At 32.6% G+C, this 23,502-nt stretch overlaps 4 protein-coding genes across 4 annotated transcripts; 2 read left to right on the top strand and 2 right to left on the bottom strand.

Moving 5' to 3' along the window:
* Positions 1-273: 273 nt before the first annotated feature.
* Positions 274-1,062, top strand: LOC116112329 (uncharacterized mitochondrial protein AtMg00310-like). Its single transcript, XM_031398479.1, has one exon. It carries the CDS (start codon positions 274-276, stop codon positions 1,060-1,062), a length of 789 nt encoding a protein of 262 aa, XP_031254339.1.
* A 618-nt stretch (positions 1,063-1,680) lies between these two features.
* On the top strand, positions 1,681-2,235 carry LOC116112328. Its single transcript, XM_031398478.1, has one exon. The coding sequence runs from the start codon at positions 1,681-1,683 to the stop codon at positions 2,233-2,235; it is 555 nt and encodes a 184-aa protein (XP_031254338.1).
* A 7,473-nt stretch (positions 2,236-9,708) lies between these two features.
* On the bottom strand, positions 9,709-10,990 carry LOC116112327 (ankyrin repeat-containing protein ITN1-like). The gene is made up of 2 exons (XM_031398477.1): positions 10,643-10,990; positions 9,709-10,362 (listed from the first exon to the last, which is right to left on the bottom strand). Exons 1-2 carry the CDS (start codon positions 10,988-10,990, stop codon positions 9,709-9,711), a joined length of 1,002 nt encoding a protein of 333 aa, XP_031254337.1.
* Positions 10,991-12,248: 1,258 nt separating this feature from the next.
* On the bottom strand, positions 12,249-13,600 carry LOC116112325. The gene is made up of 4 exons (XM_031398476.1): positions 13,271-13,600; positions 13,155-13,182; positions 12,547-13,053; positions 12,249-12,424 (listed from the first exon to the last, which is right to left on the bottom strand). Exons 1-4 carry the CDS (start codon positions 13,598-13,600, stop codon positions 12,249-12,251), a joined length of 1,041 nt encoding a protein of 346 aa, XP_031254336.1.
* Between the last annotated feature and the right edge of the window lie 9,902 nt (positions 13,601-23,502).

Raw genomic sequence — 23,502 nt, 5'->3', positions numbered from 1 at the left:
ACTTGGTTCTCATCAATGGGATTCCTTAAAAACCATTCAAACCTTCTCGTGGGATTAGACAAGGTGACCCTTTGTCACCTTATCTATTCATTATTGGAGCTGAAACTCTTAGTAGGCTCATCCAAGATGCTGAAGACAGAGGAGTTATCAAAGGGGTTCCAATGGGGCGTTCTAAAATGAGTATTAGCCTCCTCTTTTATGCTGATGACTGTCTTCTCTTCTGTAAGGCTAATCATTATGAATGGAATAGGTTGTTTAAGCTACTAGACACCTATGAAAAGAGTTCCGGGAAAAGACTTAATAAGGAAAAAAACTTCTATATTTTTCAGCAAAAATACTAGAGGAGATGTCAAGCAGCAAATTATCCAAGTGGCTGGGGTAAAATCCTCTCATCCTTATGAAAGATACCTTGGACTTCCAACGTTGATTGGGAGGGACAGAACAAGAGATTTTAAGCACATCCTGGACCGAGTACGAGGCAAAATCAGTAATTGGAAGGTGAAGTATCTATCACAAGCTGGGAAAGAAACTCTACTTAAGGCTGTTATTCAAGCTCTTCCAACATATAGCATGGGTGTTTTTAAAATCCCAAAAACCATCTTACAAGAGCTCAATAGATTGACTAAAAATTATTGGTGGGGCCAAAAGAATGACGAAAGCAGGATTCACTGGTGTTCATGGGATAAAATGAAGCTGTCCAAGACCAATGGTGGCTTAGGCTTCAAAGATTTAGAACTCTTTAACTTGGCTATGCTTGCCAAGCAGGGTTGGAGACTTCTTCATTATCCTAATTCATTTACTGCGAGAGTTTTATCTGCTAAATACTATCCTGAAGTTTATTTCTTAGAAGCTAAAGTTAAAAGAACATCATCCTTTATTTGGAGAAGTGTAATGGCAGCAAGGCCAATTTTGGAATCTGGTTTAATGTGGCGTATTGGTGATGGTTCCAAAGCCCGGATTTGGCAAGACAAATGGCTTCCTTCTCCATCTTCATTTAAGATTCAAAGTCAATGCCTTGATATGGACCTGGAGGCTAAGGTGGCTACTCTCATAGATCCCTAATCAAAATCCTGGAAATTGGATCTGCTCAAAGACTTGTTCTCTGAATCAGAAGTTAGCACCATCTGTCAAATTCCCATTAGTGTCTTCAATAGACCAGATAAACTTGTTTGGAGATGCTCTCAAAATGGTCTATTCTCGGTAAGGAATGCATATCACCTGCAAGTGGAGTCTCAACTCTCATCCCGAGGCCAATCCTCTTCTGCAGCCAATGAGAATAAAAAGTGGAAGAAATTATGGAAGCTTCCCATCACTATTTTTGGGAAGGCTTGCCAAGACATTCTACCTACCAAGTGTAACCTTGTCAAGAAAAAGGTGATTGAGGATCATTTTTGCCCCTTCTGTTGCTCAAAAGAAGAAGATATCTTGCATGCTTTATGGGGCTGCGCTGCCGCCAAGGATATTTGGTCAAGTTGTTCTTGAACCTTCCAAAAGATGAATGACAATTTCATCGACTTCAGAGAGCTAGTTATGTTTTTTCTATCCGAATTAGAGGAAAAGCATTGAGCTGAATTTGGAGTGGTGGTCTAAAAAATCTGGCAAAGAAGGAATGAGCTTACTTTCAAACAACATCTCTCTACTCCATCCCAGATCATTCACCATGCAACTCAAGAACTGGACATGTTAAACTCCTTGCACCAATCGAGGACCTCTCTTAATGCTCATCCTCAGATTCCTAATCCCAGCTCACCAAGATGGCAGCCACCACCTGAAGGTATCTACAAAATAAATTGGGATGCAAGTGTGAGAAAAGAAGACTGCACAATTGGTGTTGGAATTGCAATTCGGGACTGGCAAGGCAGATTTATGGCAACTATGAGAATGAAGAAACCTATGTTCCCAGATGCATACTTGGCTGAGTCTTTCGCAGCTCTTCAAGCAGTCATTCTAGCAGCAGATATTGGTATTAACCAAATTATCCTGGAAGGGGACGCACTTCAAGTAGTCAATGATCTCCTAAGGGATGAAGAGAATTGGGGCCAAGCTGGTCTAATCTCTATGGATACTAAAGCGGTTTCTAGGAATTTTCAAACTTTTTTGGTTCATCATGTTAATAGAGCATCCAATGTGATTGCTCATACTCTAGCTAAAGATGCTCTAACCATAGATGATGTATTGGTAGAGCTTGAAGATGTTCCAAATTGTATTGGATCCTTAGTCGATCCTATTGAATGAATATAAAGCTCATTTGATTTAAAAAAAAAAAAAAAATTATCCTAGTTTTAGTGATTAAATATTGACTAAACTCATCCTAGTCTTGCCATTTTTCACAAAAAATTTGACCCCGGCTATAGCCCGGGCCATGTAACACTTGCTTCCACTCTAGGATTAAAATCATTATAAAAAATAATGCAGGAGCTCATCCTAAATCAACTAGACCAAAATATATTTTTCCACCCTGATTTTACTGAAATATCATTTGCTTATACTTTGCCACCACAGGTGAATAAAAAATTACAAAATGCCAGCCAAGGTTGGCCTTCATCTATGGAATATTCACTTTGAATTGATTTAACGGTTCGAATATCCCTTTTATCAAATAAATTAAGAAATTATTTTACAATCCTTCCTAAGTTAATAAAATTAATGAATAACCACAAATGTTCTCAATTTCAGCACTAAAACCCTCTTCTTCACCACTTACATATTTACACCACAACACAAAATAAAAAACAAAGCTCCGGCAAAATGAGGTAAGCATACTTTATCTCTAAAAAACAAAGAGAACAAAAGCAGCCTCATCTACCCACAAGGACTTAGTTGGATGGTCAGATTTGTGATTTGTTTCTACAAGGTTTAGGATTTGATCCCCTCATAGAAACTTATATGACAAAAAAACTATATTTAACCGTTTCCCAATGATGACAGGGTTTGGTAGGGGGGAAGCTCGCACAGGGATTTCAACAAGCATATAGAAGTGTATTTTTTTCTTTCCCTATTTTTCTCTGTTTTTCACTCTACAATTTAGCACTAGAAAAAACAGATTAATGGCTACAGATATTCATTCATATTGTGATATGCTTCCATGTCTGTCTTTGGCCATATGACGACATTCTTTTAACTCGACATTGCCTTCACCAAGGCTAGACTTAAACTCTCCTTTATTTCAACCCATGTAAACATCCAATACTATGAAATTCCATCAAATTTAACTTCCTTGGCAAATTTAGTAAAGCTCCCATTACCAGTTTTGGATCATAAACTCTTGCCTGAAGGTGCTGAGGCAACCATTGATATTTCATTCACATAAAATTCCATACCTTAAAATCTTTCGTACAAGAAAGATAAAATATATTTTTTATATGATTATATTATTATGGCAACTGAAATCTTTTGAAACTTCAAGTGAAAATGATAAAGAGTTTCTATGCATCACTTCTAATATGTCATGCCAGAAGCATGTACCAAAGAAACTTATTGCTTTCTCATCAGGGTTATATTATACATGTTTGAAGAATGTTGAAATCTATGTAGTTATGAACCAGAAGTTCACTGATCCTGAACTTTTTAAGATTTGACACAACTGTCATGGTCATCCAGGATCTACTATGATGCGTAGGATAATAGAAAACTCACATGGGCACCTATTAAAGAACCTAAAGATTTTGTCGCCCAATGAGAGTGTTTGTATTGCTTGCTCGCAAATTGGCACTTAAGCCATCCATCACTAAAGTTGGTCCAGAATCTTCATCATTTTTACAAAGAATTCAAAGGGACATATATGGACCTCTTCATCCACCAAGTGGACTTTTATGCTATTTTATGGTATTAATTGACGTATCGGCACGATGGTCACATCTTTGTCTGCTGTCTACCCGTAATGTTGCCTTTGCTAGTTGCTGGCACAAATTATCAAATTATAGAGACACTTTCCAGATTACCCAATTAAAGCAATCCGTTTAGACAATGCTGATGAGTTCACCTCAAAAATATTTGATGACTATTGTACAACAATGGGAATTGATGTTGAGCACCTAGTACCACATGGACATACCCAAAATGGTATGGCAAAGTCATTTATAAAGTGTATCCAATTAATTGCAAGAACTTTGCTTTTATGTACTCAATTACCGACTTTTGTCTGGGCTCATGCTGTTTTACATGCTACAGCATTAATTCGCCTAAGACCCATTGCATATCATCAGTATTCTCCAATACAGCTTGTATTTGGACATTAGCCTAATATATTCCATTTAAGAACTTTTGGTTGTGTTATGCAAGTTCTAATTGCACCCTGTCAAAGCACCAAAATGGGACCCCAACATCGTTTGGGAATATATGTTGGCTATGACTCACCATCAGATATCTTGAGCCCTTGACGAGTGATCTATTTATTACACATTTTGCAGATTGCCATTTTGATGAGACAATATTTCCTCCTCTAGGAGAAAAGGCAAAGCCTCTTGAAGTAAGGCGTGAACTTTATTGGAAAGTGAATTCTATGTCTTATTTAGATCTCGCACATCTCAATCTGAAATTAAAATGCAAAGAATAATACATTTGCAAAACATTGCCAACTAAATGCCTGATACATTTACAGATGCAGCAAAAATAACGAGATCATACATTTTTGTTGTCAATACACCAGCAAAGATTGATGTTACCAATGAACAATCCATGTGGGCAGTAATCAATTCATTTGTTACATGCAGAATCATGGTAGGCCTGTCGGAGCCAAGGATATTGTTCTTAGGAAACAAAAGGCACAAAATCAAATAGGTGCAAATATTGGAATAATTGACAATTCCACATCTTATAAACTAACTCCAGAAGAGTTAACAAACCTTGAAATGACAGAAGCCCCTAAAGAGAAAGAAATCCCTAAAGGAATACAAGAAAATAGAAATGAAGAAATCTCTATGAACTATGCTCATAGTAAAGAAATGTGGAATCGTAAGACAAAGATTGTCAATAACATATTCTCATACATAGTAGCTACTGAAATTATGAATGGTGAGTTTAAACCATGCTCAATCGATGAATGTCGAAAGAGACATGATTGGCCAAAATGGGAAGAGGCAATTCAAGCAGAATTAACCTCCCTAACAAAATGTAATGTATTTGGACCTGTAGTCCAAATGCCTGAAAAAGTGAAACTTATAGGGTACAAATGGGTATTCACAAGAAAACGGAATGAGAAAAATGAGATTGCTAGATATAAGGCTAGACTAGTGGCTCAAGGTTTCTTGTAGAGACCTGGGATTGACTTTGATGAGATGTATTCACTAGTGATGGAGGTGATCACATTTGGATACTTGATTAATTTATCGGTCTCAGAAGGACTTGATATGCGTCTATGGACGTTGTCACTACGTATTTGTATGGTACACTGGATACTGATATCTATATGAAAATCCTTAAAGGATTCAAAATGCCAAAAGCAAATAAAAGGAAAATGTATTCAATAAAATTGCAAAGATTGTTATATGGGTTAAAACAATTAGGATGAATGTGGTATAATCATCTTAATGAATATTTGATGAAGGATACATCAATAATCCTATATGCTCATGTGTTTTTATAAAAAGGTCAGAATCAGGATTTGCAATTGTGGTAGTATATGTAGATGATATGAACTTAATTGGGACTCTTGAAGAGCTCGCAAAAGCTATTGAATACTTAAAAAGAGAATTTGAAATGAATGATCTGAGGAAAACAAAGTATTGTCTCAGCTTGGAGATTGAGCATTGTTCAAATAGAATTTTGCTCCATCAATCAAATTATACTGAAAAGATCCTTAAGCATTTAATATGGACAAATCTCACCCCTTGAGTGTAACACCCACATGGAGGTACGTAATTTAATTTATGTTCTTATACCTTTAGTTGATTTTTGCTAAGGTTATTTTAAGGAAAATGTGAAGAAAAAGCCTTAAACTTGCATTAAGGGTAAAATGGTCTTTTCACTCAAAATTAGTTGAAATTGTGGAGAGTGAAAAGAGATAGAATTTCATGGAGAATGCAATAAAAATGAGGGCATTATGGTAATTGACTGAGGGATATAGATGGAATTTCAAAGAAAGTGCAAGGGCAAAATGGGAAACTAATATATAATTTTTATGTTATATGAAATTGAAGAGTGAAACCCTAGCCACTCTTACCCATTTGCACGCCACTTTCACCTCCATATTCTCTCAAATTCTTGAATTCTTCTTCAAAGGAAATTCATAGGTTTTGGGTGTTTTTGAGAGGATTTTCAATCTCAAGCTTGTATAGGTAAGATCATTGCACTAAGAAGTGATGTTTAGTTTTTAAAGTGTTGATTTTGATGGTTTATGCTCATAGGATTTAAGAAGAAGAGAGTTTGATCAAAGGAGATTCTTAAAGGGTTCATATCAAAGGTAAGTAAATCCTACCCTAAGTATGATTTAAGTTATGTTGTGTAGAAAACTTTCTTTATGCATATATATGTGTTATATGTAAAATTGTTGATGGATTTGATGTTGAATAATGATTAGAACCTATCCATGAGAAGTTGTGTTGGTGTAGTTGTTATTTGATGAATGTTTGGATGAGATTTGAAAGAATTGAAGTGTGTATTTTGGGCAGATTTGGTGTTAATTATGGAGGAGTTTATTCCAAATTTTTGGTGGCCTAAAATAGAGATAGAAGTGTAGCCAAATTAGTGTTGATTTTTGCACATGAATTGTCTGATGAAATGTCACAGAGAAGTGCTTGTATGAATATGATTATGTGTTACTTTGGGATGAGTTTGTAGATGGTAGAGAATGACATGTTTGCATTCCATAATGCCTAATTGCATTTAAATATGTGAATTTAGAAAGAATTATAAGCATGAAACCATCTACATGCATACATATTCATAAGAGCATGAAAAAGCTCTAAAATATGTTAAAGAGAAAATAGAAAGAAGTGAGAATGTTAAAGATATTCAAATCTGAATTTTTCTTAAAGAAGTGTAAAAAAAAGATAAAAAGAAGAGAAGGTTGTTGCGATGGGGAGCCATGAGTGACATAGTCCCACATGCACGCCGCCTTTAGCGAGCGGCCTCAGAATTCAGAAAGAAGAATTGTACAGTCCGTTACAAGTGCGTGTGGATGAGGACTGTACCCAGAATTAGAGAATTCACTCACACGGCCAAGGCTCCAAATCCATGCCTCAATCGAGTTTGATCAGCAAGAATAGAAAGAAAGAATAAAAAGAAAGAAAGAAAGAAAGAAATAAAGAAAAGAAACAGAAAACAAAATAAGAAAAATAGAAAAGAAAATGCATAATTTATGCATTTGTGCATTTGCATCATGAATATGCATAATACCATACTCATTATCATGGGTAGTGAAAAAAACTAGAAAACAGAGAGAAGAACAGAGAAAGAATAGAGAATACTCGGGAAATGAGTTGTAAGGAAAGAAAATTCAGGATTTAAGCAACAGAGAGAGAAGGGTAGCATAGCGGGTTTACTTACTAAGCCATTAGTGCTCACTCCGTTGTTTTTAATGTTTTGTAGGTAATAGGTGAGATGCGGTTACTCAGAACGTCACGCAGTGGAAGGGTTGGGCTACACTGTCAAGTTGCTATTTTTGAGAATATTTTGTAAATATTTGTATATAAAGAAAAATTAAATATAGGCCCATACTTTTTTACTCGTATATATATGTGTATTTTCTTATATATATTCTTAATGAGTTTTAGTAATTATTTTACGAGTATACTGGCTAGAAAGAAAGCATTACATTGAGTACCCTAATGGTAGTTCGGTCTCTTGATCCTAAAAATGATCAATTTCGTCCTAAAGAAGACGATGAAAAGATACTTGGTCCTGAAGTATCATATCTAAATGCAATAGGTGCATTATTATATTTGACACAATATACGAGACCGGACATAGCATTTGTAGTGAATCTATTGGCAAGATTTAGCTCTGCACCAAGTCATTGACATTGGAATAGGCCAAACATGTCTTTGGTTACCTTAGTGGAACAAAAGACTTGAGATTGTTTTATCCAAGAAAATCTGTTAATGATCCTTAATTACTTGGCTATACATATGCTAGGTACCTTTCTGATCCTCATAAAGCCCGCTCGTAGATGAGATACGTTTTTACTTACAATAGTACTGCAATATTATGGCACTCCACAAAACAAACACTGGCTACCATTTCCTCCAATCACTTTGAGATTCTTGCGCTTCATGAAGCTATCCGAGAATGCATATTGTTAAGATCTGTCATCCATCATATTGAAAGTACATGCAAATTGCCACATATCTCAGATGCTCCCACAGTTATGAATGAAGACAATGCAACATGTATTGCTCAAGTCAGGGGAAGATATATTAAAGGAGACAGAACTAAGTATATTTCATCAAAGTTCTTTTACACTCACGAATTCCAACAAAATCGAGAGATTGGTGTCAAACAAATACGCTTCAGTGGTAATCTTGCAAATTTATTCACTAAGACCTTACTGACATCAACATTTGAAAAGTTAGTGTATAGCATCGGTATGCGGTGGCTTAGTAAGTTGCTAAATTAATTCTGCCATCATGAGGAGGACCATTGATCCAGATAAGCATTGATTATAGGGAGTTTTTAGAAAAGGTTTAGTGTATTGGACAGATGTGCACTGTATTCTTTTTTCCTTGATCAGGTTTTATCCCATTAGGTTTGTTGACAAGGTTTTTAATGAGGCAGTATGTAGCATGTCCAACTTCATGTTATAGTTTCATTGTAGAGTTGTATTTCTTTACTTAGATTTTTCCCCACTAGGTTTTTTCTTCAATAAGGTTAAATACAATTATTTGTAAATAGTAGAGGTCCAAGGGGGAGTGTTGTAAAATAGTGTGAACCTCCACCGCTTTGAATTTGAGGTGGTGGGATAATCAAAAGGGGAAGGGGTGTATTCTGTAAATACCCCCACTAAATAAATGCAAAAATTTGAGAAGTTTAATAACACATCAATTAAGTCTCATAGCTCTCAATTCTCTTGCTTTATTCCTTCTCTCTCTGATTTGTTAATTTATTCCCTTATTTGAGTTAATTATTATAAAACAATTCTCCAATAATTTAGAATCATAAAGTGATTGTTTTAAATTATAATTTAATTGTATTAGATATAATTTTTTTTATCATATAAAAAACTGATTTAAAAATACAAAAAGCCCCAAGCAAATACTAAAACCAAAAAAAGAACCTGATAATAATGATTAATCAATAATAGTTTGTTAAATTTCAAAATTTTAAAATTAAAATAATTGACGTTTTGAACTTACCCTATCATCGCAGACAACCACCGTTGGTAATTAATTATATTTAATATTAATATATCATAATTTTTTTTTAATAAAATTTTAAGGTTATTTGACATTACATTTTGAAGTGATTATAATTTCAAAACAAACAATAATGATGGAAATCGACTTTGGAGGTAGCAGGCGAAGGTAGCTGCTAGAACAAGGACCATCAAACTACATTTTCGGGAGGAGTACAGCAACAGCTAGCAAAGCAAGTAAGCAACAGACTTATCTCAGAATTATTTTCTACTTATCTCTTGAGAATCCAGAAAGTGTAAAACTTTCAAGAGAAACAAACAGAAAGTTTGAGAGAAGATGGAATTTTCCAGAAGTGAAACTTTTAAGCAAATACTTTGAATATGAACTTGAAAGAACAGAGTCTTAAGCTCCTCTCTGCTTAGTTGCTACTAACCCTTGATCTTGTTCTCAATTTCGCAACAATCTTATACCATCTTTTTAGCTTGCGCGAAATGCTGAAGGAAAATGTTGACATAATCAACTCGCATAAGAGGGAATATTTCGCAGACACAAACAAGCAGAGAGGCACTATAGGTACTCCAACCACTAAAGAAAGTACCCAGTTTGAGTTTCTTTCACGAAACACCAGATAAAGAGTGGCACAAAACGCTATCATCAGAGATGCTATAGAGTAGAACAACATAACATAGCACCACGTTAACTGCTTGGGCAGGGAAAAAAGAAAATCTTCTTCTCCATAGCGTGAAGTGAGGATGGATACGAACATTATGATGGCCCCAATTGATGTGAAAAAACAGAATGAATTAAAAATACTAAAGATTGTGAAGGCTGTCTGTTCGTACAAATTTGGGTGGCCATCATCGTTGTAATCACCTGGTATAGTGATTGCTGCTGCAAATACTATTGTGGCAATGAATGATGCTGCTAGTGAGCATGAAGATGCTGCACCTTTTATCCATTCCTCACCTTCTTTTATGAGTTCTTTATGTTCCTCAATAAATACCATTCTTGGAGTTTTTCCTTCCGAATTTTTTTCCAATCGATAGTCGGGCGGCACCCTTTTCTCTACTTTCTGCATTTAGATAAATTTTATAACCACATCAATATATTGGAAGAGTGAAATTATAGTCAGAGATTCAGCGCAGACTTCTAAAACCGTCTTATACCAATTTATATTTGATGTACAGCAATAGATGGACAACATCAGCTCAAATTTAATAGGTGAATGAAAATAAAGTAAATAAAACTTATATTGTTAAATTAAATTTATATTCTTAGGTAGGGAAAAGCAATTCATAATAGAAGATTACTAAATATTTAGCACCATGTAATGTTTACATCAAAAGTCTTACCTTAAACCACTGTAACTCATGCTGCATATCAAGAGCTGCACTTGGAAGCTGATTCGATTGACTTTTGGGTTTTCCAGCTAAGTGCAAGATATTGTTCTTGTCAATGTCTCGAGACCGTAATAACATGTGTTTATAACCACTCCTACCACATATGAGGCGTAATACCTTCTTTTGACGATTCATAACTGCCAAATGGAGTATATTGTGATTATTTTCATTTGTAAACCAAATTGCATCAGGATATGTTTCCATAATCTTTTCCACAACTTCGCAAACCCCCAATTCTGCCGCTAGAAGGAAGGGTCCTTTCAGTATCGAGGAATGATCTGAACTCTTTGCAATTTCCATGCACAAGTGTTTGACAAGTTCGAGTGCTTGGTGATGCGTCGACTCTGTCTCTCGTTTTTCTTTTACATAGTCAAGTAAAATATCGTAAGTTAATTAGAAGAAAACAGTTTATTAAATTCTTAAAAAATATGAATTCACTTATAACTCAACCAATCACTAAAAATGATTAATTAACGTGAATTATATAAAAATGAGTAAAACTGTCATATTCTCCCAATTAATTTAAATAAAACCTAAAGTAAGAGGCATTAGCCGATCTATTAAATTGACATAAAATCCATGTTTTCTGAAAAGAAGAAAAAAAGTACAAATGTGTAATTCTTAAATCAATTTACATATAGTATATTATATTAATATAATGTAATGTAAGTCATTAAAAAGCTCTACTAAATCGTTAAATTCTTCTCTTGTCCATGTGAAAACATATAAATATATTCATCCGCATAATATTGTTTACTAATATTATGATGAACCAAGGGAAATTTCCTATCCCACAACAGAAATTGAAAAAAAAAAAAAAAAAAAAAAAACATAATTTAGAGAACAAATAACTGGATATTCATGAGTTATTGGATTATAGAAGATTAGTAACTAAATATGAAATATGTACTCATGCTTGAAGAATTGATAAAACTTTGGCATTTTAAATATTATTATTGATTCTTATAATTTTCTAAGATTAGAATAATAATCGAGGGTCAGCTTAAATATTATAAATAAAGATCAATTAAATATAGTATTACAAATAAAAATAATTCATGTCGCATATTAATTGATATTTATGCAAATAAATAAAGCTTTGACACATCTTGAAATCTTATAATTTATTAGAAAAAAAAAATATTAAGGCAATTTTATGTTTTTATTTTCTACTAGCTAGTATTACATAATCTTGAAAAGTTAATAACCTTTATTAGTAGTTTTCATATTTTAATTTGAAAAACATTGAAAACTATATTAAGTGTTGTATTGGTGTTTCTTAAAAAGGTGTTAGACATATAAACTTAAGAATAAATTTAATTAACATGATTTTTTATGTTTCATGAAAGAGATATTGTCCTATATACTAGTTCTACTAATTTTTAATTCTTAAAATGTTAAGGTTTTGTTTAACATACATATTTAGTTATAAAATCACATGATTTACTCTAATTGTCTCTAATAAAAAATACTAAAGACAAAAATAACCAAAATGCAGTTAGACTATGAAGTCTAACACCAGCAAGCAATTCTTAGAAGATTGGTATTTATAAAATATTTACTCACGCTTATCAGATTTATAATCTTTGAAGAATTGCAAAAACTTTCGCTTTGTTTGTTGTCCACTCCGAAATGCCGATGGCTTTCCTGCTATTGTACTCAAAACAAACTCACCAGTAGGTAACTGCTTCGTAGCTAAATTTCCATGTATTTGAAGCACTTTTAGTGCCAAGCCTGAGACGTAATGATGGGCAAGAAAAAATGGCTTAAAAATGCATCAATATATATAGTAAACACTTGGAAGTTATCTCATTCAAATCTAGTAATACTTAGTAGCGAATGAAAGAATAACTTACCATAAAATCCAGCAATTATAAGCGAATTTAGGAAAGAAACGCCAGAGTCATCACTAAAACCTGTTAAATCTGCATAATCGAAGTAACTGTTGCTGAAAGGCAATAAAAATTCAATCATCTTCTTTTGGCCATGTCGAGCTGCCTCAATCAAAGGTATTCTTTTAGAATTGTTTGAATCTTGAATTAAAGTTTTATGTTTATTTTTCATCAATATCATGAAGGCTGCTCGGACATTTCCAACAATTGCAGCAACGGAAAGAATCGTGTTGCCCTCTTTATTTTTCTTTACCAGTAGGTCATCATCAATTGGCATCTGATCCAATAGATACTTGACAATATCATTTGCCTTGCATGTCCCAATCCCAACAGCTACATGAAGAGCTGTGTCCCAGTTTACAGTGATCCTGGCTCTTAGTGCCTCTTTATTATCATGACAGATCTGTTGTACAGTTTCCAGGTTGCCTTCGAGTATAGCTTTATATAGCGACAAGTATTTCTCGCATTGCTCTGCAATAAAAGCAAACATAAAATTTTCATACTTGTTTTAATTTGGTTGGTTAGATTATTTATTTACTTCTGAAAATTTATTTTAATTTCGTACTACTTACCCCTATCCTCATCTGATAATGCGGTAGGCTGTGATGAAGAAGAGGCAATTAGTTGTAATGAAGAAGAAGCGATAAACTGTAACGAAGAAGAGATATTGTAGTTTGGTAGCACATACCTGTGTATTTCCTTGGAACTCTTTTTTTAACGCTGTCCATGCTCCTTTTGCCGTCTTAACTTCATAAATTTTTGAAAAAATGTCATACTCCACCGCTTGTAGAAGGATGTAAAGTGCTGCTGCATTTTTCTGCCTACTTTCTTTCAACTGCTTCTGTTGTCGCTCAGATAGAGTGGAGGTGTTGTCTGGAACAGAGATTCCCTCATTAACAATGTCCCATAAGTCTTGGGACAAAAAATATGTCTCCATCTTAATCCTCCAAGTATCATATTTTCGTCCAGTAAAGATGGGGATAGGAACAGAAAGTGGATTTAAGTTACCACTGGCCATGACGAGGGATTTGAATGTTTAGTGTAGTAAACCCTCCTGCCAATGTAATATATATAGAGAGTCAAGGGATCTTTCTTTTAGTAATAGATGGCAAATAGGCAAATATTCAACGGAGAAGGATTAGTTCCAGGCAAGTTAATACAATACTTGTTGATCCAATCTCATATTAAATTAGTTAGGTTATAAGTTAACAAAAGTTGATAATAATTTGCAAATGGAATACAAAAAAAATAATAATCAAATATTAAATTAAGCCACCCCTCTAACTTCTATTATTGAGCTTATTTAATCCATCACTATATGCTTGCAACAAAATTAGGAGGAAATGCTTTCAAAACGATTTAATTAAACCTTTTATTTATTTATTAGAAAATATGATTAAAACATAATCTTTGAATGTTTCAATTTTGAGATAACATTATTTTTGTTTTATCAAATATGTTGACTCATATTATTGAATTTTACAATGACATTAAAGAGTTGAAATTAATCAGTTTATTAACATAATACTAAAAACCGATTATAGAGTAACCACGACGGGTTTAATTTGTTACTATTTCTTATAAGGGTAGCAGGATTGTCCAAGAAAATGAAAGGGGTTTTTAAGATTTGCCTATTAATTTAATGTTTAAGAAAGGACAAAATGTTTACAGTTATTTAAAACACGTCATGGGATTCGTAGTTTTTCACTAGTAATTTAGGTCAGGACTCAGGATTTAGCCTCTTTCACTAGTAATCCCTATGTACTAATGTTCTTTCAATCAGTATAAGTTTTCCTTTATTTATTTCATTGCTCAATAAATCAACTAGATGTTATATATAATTAATACACTAGTTTTACCGAAAAGTGTATTCTTGTACTTTTCCACTGATGAATAAAAAATTAAAAAGAAAACAAGCGTTACCTAGGTGCCTCGCTGGCGACTTTGGCTAATGGCCATTAAACTTTTTTTTTTTTTTTTTAAATTTTAAAAAATAGAGGAGAAATAAAAAATTTGTGTGAAATATTTTTTGTGGATTTCATTTGCTTAAGGTTTAATGAATTTTCAAAAGTTTTTACTAATTATTTAACAAACAATGACGGAGTCGTAAAAATCCACCCTCGACAAAAATCCTTTGTCCACTACTGACGACAAGGGGGTAGATGTAAGCTTTGAAAGTTAGGGGTTGTGATGGTAAGGTGCCGTTGAGTCAAAAAATGGCATCGAAATCAATTTTTGTTGCCAGGAAAGTAGCGAAACGACAAGAGGCGACAACTTCTAACGCTTGCCGTCTCTTGCTAAAATGCGCCGACGCAATGTAGAATTGCCTTCTGCTAATATGGTTTGGCAAAAAAATGAGCCGAGCTCGAGCCCTGTGGTGATCGGCTTGGCTTGGCTCATTTGTAGCCCTCAATTCATAATCACAATATCTTTACTGGCTTTTTTCAGGTGTAAGATAAGACAAAACTTAATATTAATCACTTAGATACAAATTAATCTTATCTTCATATAAAATCCTAAAATATATATATTTAATAAGTAAATAACTTCTTAAATGCATAAACAAATATGATACTGGACTGAATAAACAAATATTAAATGAATAAAGGAATTTATTGTTCGTTTTTAATGATTACTATTAACATTTAATTACCAAAAAACATTTAATAAAGTTATTTTACATAATATATATGTTAGACAAATATTTAAATAATACATTATATAATTTTGTATTAAATAAAATTTTGTATAATATAAATATTGAAATAAATATGTTCAATTGATATTATGGTGAATCACTTTTGCTGATCATTCGAGAACCTAATTTGCTGATTAAAATTCAAAGCTCCTGGATTTTCATTGTAGCGAACATAAACCTCATATAAACATATTGCTTACATGAATAAAATACTATACATTTCAGTATGTCTTGTAGTCCATTTTTTCTTCATATTATCTTTTTTACTTGTTATGATCGATGGGATATGACAAAATTTCATATATTAGTTAAATAAAAATATAATCTTAAAATGAATTGTAAGAATATATATTAGAATCATAAAAATATTTTAAATAATATAAATTAGAATATATTATTATTATTATCAAAATTTTTCCATATTGAAAATTGTAAAAAATTATCCTTTAGTATTTATGAGCCCAATAAATAGAAATCCCAACTTAAAAAATAAATAACAACTACCTTGGTACAATTAGTAAATTAGATCATAAATAGTTCTGACAAGATTTAACATGCATGATAAATACGTTGATAATAAATAAAGAAAAACTACCTTGGTACAATTAGATATTCAAAATTTCTGAGAAATTAACATGCATGATAAATGTTGGTAATAAATAAAGAACAACTACCTTAGTACAATTAGTAATTAGATATAAATAGTTCTGAGATCAATCATGAGTTGCCTACGTCCTATACACAATAACTCAAGCGATGGATGTAATTAATGTTACCTCCTCCAACTACCGTTTGGTCTATTTATGGATGAAATTAATTACTGATGTTACATAGTTGGTGCATACACTGAGTCAAGATTAGTTACTTTGCCACTACCAAATTAGCTATTAATCACTTACTTTAATTGAAGTTTTTCTCTTAGGTACTGTAATCTTACTTCCATTTTATTTATGTATCTTAATTTATTGTTGATATATTAGATTTTAATGAATGTATATAGATCAACAAATATTAAAATAGGGTATATTAAATATTAAAAGGTGTTGGTGAGTATGATAAATGTTGACAATAAATAAGATTAAACAAATTTTCCCGTCCAAAGTTTGCCTTAATGACACTTTCCCACCCAAAAAATTTCAAAACACCACTTTCCCACCCATAGGCTAGATAAATTCCGTTAACAATAGTATATATTCGTTGTAAAGACAAAAATTACTCTTTATTATTTGACTTAATAATTTTTTATTATTTTATTAGAATAATTACCTATATACCCCCTCTTTAAATATAAAATTACTCGTATACCCTCTAATATTTAAGGATATAAATTATCAATTTATCCCTCAAGTTTTTCACTAAAATAATGTTTTAAACCAATGTAGTTACTTTTAAAATTTGAAAGCTTTAAATTTAAAGTAATACTAGCCTTACAAAGAGGCATACAAAGAACTATACAAATAGTCAAATCCAACCCTTGAAAGAAGGGAAAAAGAGAAGTAGTCTTTCCGGTGATGTTTTAACAAAATTACAATGCATACATATTTAACAAATTTTATTAATTCAAACCCAATAAAAATAGGGAATTCAATATAAAGAAAGCAAAGCAATTCAGGTGATGTTCTTTTAAGACAATTTCTCATTCATTAAAATCCAAAAATATATATATATATATATTTCCCCATCCCACTTTCTAGCTCCTTGAAGCTTTGCTTTTCCTTTGCTTTCTGGATCTTCAAAACCTTTTGCTCTTCCAGCAAGGAAGCTCAAATCATCCTATCAAATGTTTCCAACAGCAAAGAAAAATCAATTAAATTTGCTATTTATCACATTTAACCAGTGGATAGAAAACAATAAAAACTCAAACTTAAGTATTCACACTATCACAGCAGTACCTCTCCCTAACAACAGCTCCGAACGAAGTAGTTCACTTAACTAATATTATTAAAGTGAAAACTCAACAACCCAATTGAATATTTACTGAAAAATGGATCCATTTTATGCAATGACCTGTTTGAGAAACGAGTGACTCCTGTGACTTGTCTCTTGGATTTGAGGTTGATATGATTTGATCAGTTGATAAGAAAGGAGGGTGATCTGATCATAGTAGTAAGAAGGAAGTGGGTGGTGGATGGTGAGATAGGATCAGCTCGGTGTCGGCCACCTGCTTTAGTGAACCCTGGGAGTGTCGCCTTGTCGGTCGTTTACCGAGGTGAAACTTTTGAGGGAGAAAGGCAAAGGGAGAAAGAAAATTTCAACCAGGATTTATAATTTTAAGTTTTGAATGTTGCGGCTTAGCGTAAATGGGTCATTCTGCCCTTATTCATAACTGAGTTTTCACCATCTTATCCTTTTTCAAAACGGAATTTACTAAGGGATCTGGTCTATGGGTGGAAAAATAGTATTTTAAAATTTTTTTGGATGAGAAAGTATTAAAATAAGGTATATTAAATATTAAAAGGTGTTGGTGAGCATGATAAATGTTGATAATAAATAAATAACAAGTACATTGGTACAATTAATAATTAGAGAATAAATAGTTGCCTACGCTCTTATAATAACACAATAACTAAGTCAGTTGACGCATGCACTAGTTCATATTGAGCAAAAACATCAGGCAGATGAAGACAAGAAAGATGCTCATTTAAGGAAAGATGTTGAGCTGAAGATCAGGCAGATGAAGACAAGATAGATGCTTAGTTTAAGGGAAGATATTGAGATAAAGTTTTCATCTTTTGTATAGTCTGGTATGTGTATGTAAGACTGTAGAGTTAGCTTGGGTTATTTTGCAAAACTCAAAACTATTGTAAAAACGGTGCGTTTTTAGCGATTAACTAAAATACAACAACAGTCGCGCGCTTTTACACTTCTCAATTAATGAACTTTCCCAAATTCAGTTCGAAATCCTCTTCAAGTTTTCTCTGTACTCGTTTGTCTTGGTTTTCTTTATTTTCTTGGAATTTCTTGAGTTCAAGATTATTATATAGTTACTTTGCTAGTGCCAATAAGCTGTTAATCGTGTGATTCATTTCAATATGCATGGTTGATTGGTTTCCAACCAAACCTTTTCCCCCTATATAGTATCATCTCTTTAATTTCTTTGAAGTTTTTTCTTAGGCATTGTAATCTTACTTCCAGTTGATGTATCTATCTTCAATTATTGTTGGTGTTAGATTTATTTGATGTATCTTTCTTCGTTAAATTAACAAAAACTGTTTCAATAACTTAAAAGAGTAATTATTAATTTAATAGCTAAATCTTTTTAGGATGACAACTACCTTGGTTCAATCAGTAATTAGATAATAAATAAGTTTTTCAATTAAAAAATTAAAAGATCAGCTTGTACATATTTGAAATGTTACACTCTTTATCCTGAAATTTGTATTCAAATGATGGTAACTTTGTTTAGGATATGTCTTTATACGACGAACAAATAAGAGGATAATCTATTCTATATGCTGTTCAACCTAAATGGAAAATGCCGAAGACTTTTGCACAGTGGACAGTGAGAAGTCCAAGAAGTGATTTTTCCTTTGAAGTAGAAGTTGCTACCCAAGTTATGACAATAAGATTGTTTTCGAAATATATATATATTGTTGTAAACCAATACCAATCCTTCAATCTGCAAGATTAGTCACAATACAAAACAGAAACTGCAAGAACAACGAACAATCACACAACACAAGATATACCGTGGTTCGTTTGTTCAATATAGAACAAGTTACATCCACGTTGAACTCCAGAATATGGAGCTCGCTGCACTAGTATTGATCACTTCAAAGATTACAATTTACAGATGAATCTTCTTCACTGTCACCACAAAATCAAACACTCATTCACTTCCCTGTATCCCGCAAATCCTCACAAACCCTAGAGTACTCTATACCCTTTAAGGAACCCCTGCCCTCAAACAATACTCTAGAAAGATTTACATAAAGAAGAACTAGAACGAACGTGAAACCCTAACCCAGATGAAACGATTTTATAGAGAAAATGAAGCGAAGACCCTAAACTCGATCACTGCCAAATGCGTGAATAGTCCAATTTTATACTGTTGACTTCTGATTGAATTTGAGCCGTTGGATTCTCTTTAACTTTGATGGCGGTGATTCATTTGGAATAATAGACAAAACGACAGCGTTTTGTTACCTGATCTAAACGACGTCGCATGCTTCACTTTGGAATAATAGACAAAACGACAGTGTTTTGTTACCTGATCTAAACGACGTCGCATGCTTCACGTATTTAACATATATATATATATATTTGCTTTTAATTATCTTAGGATTAGACATGTGAAAAGGGTTGGTTTAGCACGACACAGCATGACCCCAGCACGGCAGTTGATCCATACCTTTTGACAGGAAGCCATTCAATCTCTATCGAAAGGAGTATTATATACACAATCTGGCATTGCGTAGCCAAATCAAAGCCTGAATTGTTCTTATTTGTGTGTTTTGAAACTTGTATCATTTTTTCTCTTTTTCATAAAACTATATCCCCTAATTGATAATACCACAGGTGAATAAAGTAAATTATTTATTTTTTGTGAGTTATCATCGTTAAAACATGACTAGTTTTAGTTTGTCNCGGTAGTTGTTTCATACTTTTTGACAGGAAGCCATTCGATCTCTATCGAAAGGAGTATTATATACACAATTTGGCCTTGCGTAGCCAAATCAAAGCCTCAATTGTTCTTATTTGTGTGTTTTGAAACTTGTATCATTTTTTCTTTTTTTTCATAAAACTATATCCTCTTATTGATAATACCCAAGGTGAATAAAGTAAATTATTTATTTTTTGTGAGTTATCATAGTTAAAGTATGACTAGTTTTAGTTTGTCATAAGTATAAAATATTCTATTCGTGTTAGGACACCAAATTTGACTAGAATTAAATTTAGCTTCAGAATTAAGAATATACTTTCAATTAATATTTTAGAAAGAAATAATAAGTCGGGTAAAAGTTTTTTTATATCTCTTTTGTGTTTGCTTGAGTTGGTGTCTCAAATTTTTATTTTATTCACTGTGTTCCCACATCAACTACCGTTTAAGCCATCTTTCCAACATCTATTTTTTAAGATCTTGATCCACTAGTGTCACATGTTAAAGAGAAAGAATGCATAATTTATCTTGGCTCATCTAAATTTAGGATACGTCTAACAGAGTTAATATTATTTCAATATTATTTCTCATTTCTCATGATAATAAATGTATTTAATCTGAGTTTCTATATTACTCATACAAAAGAATAATATTTTTAAATACTAAGATTCTTATTCTTAAGACAAATCCTAACGCGAGACCATGCCAGTGCATCCGTTTGACCCAGCAACCACAAAATGGCATCTCAAGGTCACACCTCGAGGTCGCCCGAATTGTCGACCACTTACAACCTGCTAAATTTTATAAAAGATTTAATAAATGAACACCCTACCCTTTACTTTAATATGAAAACACAAAGTCTTTTTTTATTTATTTTTGGTGCATTAATGTCTTTGTCAATATTTGATATATTATTGTGCTTCGATATTATAATCTACTAAATTTTAAAAAAAATTAAGAAATTAAATCCCTTATCGGATAATTAATTTTCATCCACATGCTTTCGGTTTACAAATTTTAAGGACACTGTTTTAAATTTTGATTTCTCTCATTTCAAATATTATTATATTAGTTCTTTGATCGAGTAAAATGATAGTTGACTGTTGATTGACTTTTAAACTAGTATTAAAATGAAAAAAAAAAAAACTTCTTTAAAGTTATTAAATTTTTTTAAACAATGATATAAAAATGTTTTTTTTTTTTTAAATTTGCAATAAAATTATTCGTATATATATATATACTAATAAAAATTAACATTATACCTTGTACATTACAAATCCACTTCAAATATATACATTCCAAATTAAAAAAAAAATGTAATAAATTACAAATTGAAATTAATAAACACATTAGAAAACCGAAATTAATATAAAAAATGTCATAAATTACAAATTAAATTAATAAACACATTACAAAACCAAAGCACAATGAAAAACCAAACATTCACATGTGACAGTAGCTGACCAAGTTATAGAAAAAGAAGACTTCTAATTCTGGCTAATGGCATCTGCAAGGAATCTCTTACTGTTATTTCCTCCCACAAATTGTCATCTACAAGGACACATTATTTGACTTCATTAACTTCAGTTTATTATTTTTAATTCCTTAAGAAAAACACTTTTCCATTTATCACTTCCTTTCATATTTATCTCTTTTAAATTATTTTATAATAATTATCTTCTACCCAGCTTAACATTTTCATTCGCTGATCATCTCATAACTCCGCATTTGCTAAGCGTAATTTTGTTCATTTCTACCCGTTATGTCCAATCACTTATATTCACTTGAATAATTATATGTACTAATATGAATATATGATGAATATTAATTTAAAAATAAATTTTACTACGCCTTTTACAATATTTTTTTCTTTGAACTCATTAGTTCCTTGAGTGATTAGCTAATCTTAAGCACCCCCACGGTTTTGGGAAAGGATTATATAACCCGCTGCCGTTAAAATAGCGTGGAAAAAGGTCAAATAAATAAAGGGTATTTTGGTGATTATATTATCTACAGAACAAAGTCAAATAGGTCAAAGGTTTTTAGGTAATTACATAAATAGGTCAAGGGTTTTCAAGTAATTAAATATTGTAAATTACATTTTTCTTTAATTTTTTTCCTACCCTTCTTCTTCGTCTCTCTTCCATTCTTGTTTCATTTTTTTTTTTTTAATTATTTTTTATTTTATTGTGTATGAAGTCTTTGTTTTGTTCTTGAATTTATCTAAATCTTGAAGTTCAGTGGATCACATAATCCTTTCGCAAAACCATGGGGGTGCTTAAGATTAGCTAATCAGTGTCCATATCCAGAAATCCTGCTCCATCTGCTCTCGATACATTGATTCATAAATCCACTCTTGATGTTATCAATGCCAATAATCTTCCTTTACAACAGTGATAACAATCATTTTGATATTGTTATAAAACAAGAGACATTGACAGATATCTCTTCGAAAAAATTCGATTTTGTAATAAATTTATTGCAGCTCTCTCTCTTAATTGCATGTTTAGAGAAGACTGGACCAAAAATAACGCATGTGAGCAGATCAAAAAAGAATCTCTTGAATATCGCGGCGATAAAGATTGTTGTTGTAGGTCAAAAAGTTGGAGAACTTCTGGCAAAGCTTCTTTTGATTTTGATCTGACTTCATTATGGAAGGTAAGAAACTGCTTAGGTAACGGGCTCGACCAATTTGCTCGGCTAGTACAAGTTTAAGTGGTCTTTTCATATCTATGATGCATTATTAAATGGTCCTTTTGTTAGTGTTTAAGAACTTATGGCCCTTTTTAATTTTTAATTTTTTAAACAAGTCTCCCTAAATTGACAATCTCCCCAACAATAATTTGTCGCAACTCATTATTCCACTTTACAAGTAGAACTGAAAATAATTATAAGAACTGCTCCACAAACAACTTTATGTGGTTCAGTACCCGATTTAAAAATGGCAATATAGCAATATTTTTGGAGTTTTTCTTAACATCATAGAAAATACAAAACGAAAAACGATGCGAAGGTAGCAGGGGAAAGCAGCTGCTAAGACAGGAACCATCAGACATTATCTTCGGAACTACTAAACTCTGTACAGAAACAGTAACAGAGACAATGGCAACAGACATCAAAGCAACCGAACCATCCCGACATTATTTTCTTACTTTTCTGATACCATTTTCTTAGGTTGCGGCAAATTCCGAGATCCCATGCTCTTAGCTTTCGGGAAATGTTGCGACGCCATTTCTTAGTAAGCGGGAGATGTCGGGGCCATATGTTGAAATAATCAAGTCGCATAAGAGGGGATATTGCGATGACGCAAACAAGGAGAGAGGCAGTAAAGCTGATGCAAACACTAAAGCAAGTATCCAGTATGCCTTTTTGTCACAAAACACCAGATAAACAGTGGAACAAAAGGCTACCATAAGCGATGATAGAGAGAGGAACAACATAACAAGACCACCTATTAAACTTTTGGGAACGGAATAAAGAAAATCATATTCTACATAGCGCGCAGTGAGGACGGACAAGAACATTATGATGCCAGCAATTGATGAGAATAAAGAAAACGCATCTGAAATGCCAAAGAGAGTGAAGGATACCAGTTTGTGAAAAGTTGGTTGTCCATCATCGT

The sequence above is a fragment of the Pistacia vera genome, unplaced genomic scaffold (assembly GCF_008641045.1).
Source record: "Pistacia vera cultivar Batoury unplaced genomic scaffold, PisVer_v2 Contig660, whole genome shotgun sequence".
NCBI lineage: Eukaryota > Viridiplantae > Streptophyta > Magnoliopsida > Sapindales > Anacardiaceae > Pistacia > Pistacia vera.
This window is presented reverse-complemented; position numbering and strand designations above follow the sequence as displayed.